Raw genomic sequence first — 3,989 nt, 5'->3', positions numbered from 1 at the left:
CCAATCTTCTTCACCAAAAAGCCTCGAAGGAATCATGCCATTTTCTTTTGGCAAAAAAATACATAGAATAAGCAAAATATGCTTTTCAATTGCTAAGGGAAGAGTTTTAAATTTCTTCTTAAACATATGTATACTTTTTTGTGTGCATGTGTGAGCAAGATTGGCCTTGAGCTAACATCTGTTGTCAATCCTCCTCTTTTTGCTTGAGAAAGATTGTCCTGAGCTAACACCTGTGCTACTCTTCCTCTATTTTATGTGGGATTCAGCACACCGTGACTTGACGAGTGGTGCTAGGTCCGTGCCCAGGATCTGAAGCTGCAAACCACGGGCCGCCAAAGCAGAGCATGCAAACTTAACTGCTACACCACCAGGCTGGCCCCAAACATGTGTATATTTTTATATGTAATAATACATACACATGTTAGAAGAAATTTAAAACTCTTCCCTTAGCAATTTATGTGTATTGTATATAAAACATTTATATATATTATATGTAAATTAGCATATAATTTTATTTATAATTTGTTTTAAATATATAATTTGCTTATACAACAAATAGCAATATTATGTATATATCATATATTTATATATAGTATGTATGTATATATATAAATATTTAAGAAGACATTTAAAACTCTTCCTTTAGCAATTGAAAAACATATGTTTTGTTTTTATGTATTTTTTTGCCAGAAGTAAATGGCATGAATGTTTTGAAATGGTATTTTTAGATGTGGCTGTCTAAAAATATTTTCAGGCTGTTAATTTTCACTCCACTACTTTCACATTTGCCCTTTTTAGAAAAGCATTTAATTTTTATTCCTTTAGCAGGACATCAGGACAATAAAACTGAGATCTTTTATAAGGCACACAGTTGTACCATTAAGCAAAAGGCTCTTAGAAAGAATATGATATGATCATTCTATAACTTTTATAATGGTGCTGTTAGATTTTTAAGAAAAAGATCCAGGGGCCGGCCCAGTGGTTAAGTTTTCATGCTCCACTTTGGCAGCCCAGGGTTTCACCGGTTCGGATCCTGGGCACAGACACGGCGCTGCTCGTCAGGCCATGTTGAGGTGGTGTCCCACATGCCACAACTAGAAGGATCCACAACTAAAATATACAACTATATACTGGGGGATTTGGGGAGAAAAAGCAGGAAAAAAAAAAGAAAGAAGGGCAACAGTTGTTAGCTCAGGTGCCAATCTTTAAAAAAAAAAAGAAAAAGAAAAGAAAAAGATCGAGAACTATTTAGGGCCAAATTCCCCTGTTCCTTTATTTTGACTTGCACACATTAGAGATGGGAATGCATGGATTTCACGTCTTATTCTCTGGATCCCCATCTGCTAGAACAAGAGAGGGCAAATTACAGCCCATAGGCCTACTCTGGCTCCTGCTTGTTTTATTGGAACACAGCCATGCTCATCATTTATATGATGTCTACGGCTGCTTCCATGCTACAACGGTAGAGTTGAATTGCTGTGACATAGACCATAGGGCCCACAAAGCTTAAATCTGGCTCTTTACAGAAAAAGTTTGTCATCCTTGGCCTAGAATAGCACCTGGCACATAGCAAGATCCAACATACCCTTAGAGAATGAATACAGGGTCTGGCCCAGTGACACAGCGGATAAGTTCATGCACTCCGCTTTGGAGGCCTGGGGTTCTCCGGTTCGGATCCCAGGCGCAAACCTACACACGACTTGGCAAGCCATGCTGTGGCAGGCGTCCCACATACAAAGTAGAGGAGGATGGAGGTTAGCTCAGGGCCAGTCTTCCTCAGCAAAAGGAGGAGGATTGGCAGCAGATGTTAGCTCAGGGCTAATCTTCCTCAAAAACAAAACAAAACAGAGTGAATACAAAGGTAATAAAATAATACTAGCTCACATAAGCACTCAGCATTCACTCTGTGCCATGAACTATGCTAAACACTTTATATGCATTATTTAATTTGAATTGCACATCAGTATTTCATAAGAAAATAGGCATATCTTGTTCCCTCACCCACTTCAAGTGTAAGTTAACTGCTGCTACCTTGGTAAAGATTTGCCTCATCGCCCTATCTAAAATTGCAAACTCCTGCTTTCCACCAGCCTCTGCTTATTCTGTAGCACTTCGCCTTATAAAATGTGACGTACATTAGTTATTTGGTATGCTCCTGAGAATGTATCCTCCATGAGGCATAGGACTTTTTTGCTTGTCTGCTTGCTGATGTATCTCAAGCCATGAGTAGCCTAGAGTTGGGCTAGTGCATAGTGAGTGCCCAGTACAAGCTAGGACATTAATTCGAGAGGTCAGATAACTCAGGGGGATACCCAGGTAAGAGCTGGTTATGACCCATGGCTTAGGTCACAGCCCATTCTCTTATCTTGAGGAGTTTGCCAAAGAAGATGCAAATTTAGTCATTCTGTTGTTGAAAAATGAGTTCTAGGCCATTTTTTGAGGTCATTTTCTGACAGTGGCTCTAACATTGAAATATATTTTACCTAACGGTTATTATCTCCAAGCAGGCGCTTGCTGAAGAAAATTTACCCAGATCACCCTTCTTGGAAGTGGTTCATATATCCTGGTTCAAACCTTCAAGGAGGAAGCAGGCAGGTTGACATGGACCAGCAACTGAAGAAAAGGGCAAAGACACAAGAAGGGAAAGGCCTGGGTAGAAGAGCCGTCGTCGCTGGGGATAAGCCACAGCGAGCCCAGGCCAGCCCAGCCCGGCAGGAATCTCTCGACATGACGTGGGCCTTAGGTGGTGAAGATGTGTACTGTGAGACTTGCCATCAGCTTGTTGGAGAGGATTCCTTCTGCGACTGTTACATAGAATGCATAATAAGAGGTGAGTTTTCTGAACCCATCCTGGAAGAAGACTTACTTCTTAAGTCCTTTGACTGCCTGACAGAAGGATCAGAACAAGACCTTTCTCAACAGCTTCTTACCGCCAGCTCTCTTCTCGAATGTTCTCTGGAATACGTGAAAACAGGGGCAAAACAAGACCTTCCCCAAGAGACTGTTGGCGAGAATTCACTTCTTGGGTATCCTGAGTACATGACAGGCAAGAGGCTTCCTCCTGGAGGAATATCCAGCGTTGACTTACCAGATCCCCAACAGCTCTCAGAATCTGCTAGAAAGAAGCCAGGAAAAAATCAAGAATGTGATGCTCCAGAAAAAATTGTTTGTCCTCAGAGCGGATGCACAAAAAAGTTGAAGAATAAGGCTTCCCTGAGAAAGCATCTCCTCGTTCATGGGCCCCGAGATCACATATGTGCAGAATGTGGGAAAGCGTTCAATGAGAGCACAAAACTAAAAAGGCATTTCCTGGTTCATACTGGAGAGAAGCCATTTCAGTGCACTTTCGAAGGGTGTGGAAAACGCTTTTCCCTGGACTTCAACTTGCGTACACATGTACGCATCCACACCGGGGAGAAACGTTTTGTGTGTCCCTTCGAAGGCTGTCACAAGAGGTTTATTCAGTCAAACAACATGAAAGTTCACATCTTAACTCATGCAAAGACAAAAGGGAATCAATGAAAGAGAAGATGGAGAATAACCTTTTAACAGGATAATTATATTAACAAAAGAGTGATTGGGAACAAATATGCCCCATTGATTATTGCTTCAGGAAAGAATTTTTAAATCAATATTGCAACCTTAAAGGCATATTTTTTAATATTGCTAAGATGCTCCTATAGTTTGTGATGCCATTTTAGAACACCGTGTATTGAATTTTATTGTGCTTCCAATAGGAAGGTCAGTACGAACTTACTTCAAAAGTGTAAGCCTTAATACATTGCAAATTGGGCTATTGGATATGGGACTTAATTTCACATACTATAATTATAAAATTAATTGAGTGTTAAGTTTGTAGTTTCCAATCATTTAGCTTTTTTGCCTTTTAAGAATATACTTCATGCTACATGTGATAATCCTAGAGAATGAAAATTTTGCAGTAGATTGTCAATAAGTTGATGAGTACTTAAACATTTTTAAAAGTTAAG

General features: G+C 40.0%; 1 protein-coding gene across 1 annotated transcript; it reads left to right on the top strand.

The window, feature by feature from the left end:
- Nucleotides 1–2,601: 2,601 nt before the first annotated feature.
- On the top strand, nt 2,602–3,522 carry ZFP42 (ZFP42 zinc finger protein). Its single transcript, XM_014855755.3, has one exon. The coding sequence runs from the start codon at nt 2,602–2,604 to the stop codon at nt 3,520–3,522; it is 921 nt and encodes a 306-aa protein (XP_014711241.1).
- Nucleotides 3,523–3,989: the final 467 nt, after the last annotated feature.

This window comes from Equus asinus, chromosome 27, assembly GCF_041296235.1.
Source record: "Equus asinus isolate D_3611 breed Donkey chromosome 27, EquAss-T2T_v2, whole genome shotgun sequence".
NCBI classification, from domain to species: Eukaryota; Metazoa; Chordata; class Mammalia; order Perissodactyla; family Equidae; genus Equus; species Equus asinus.
Note: the sequence above shows the minus strand (reverse complement) of the source record. Positions and strands in the feature narration are given on the sequence as shown.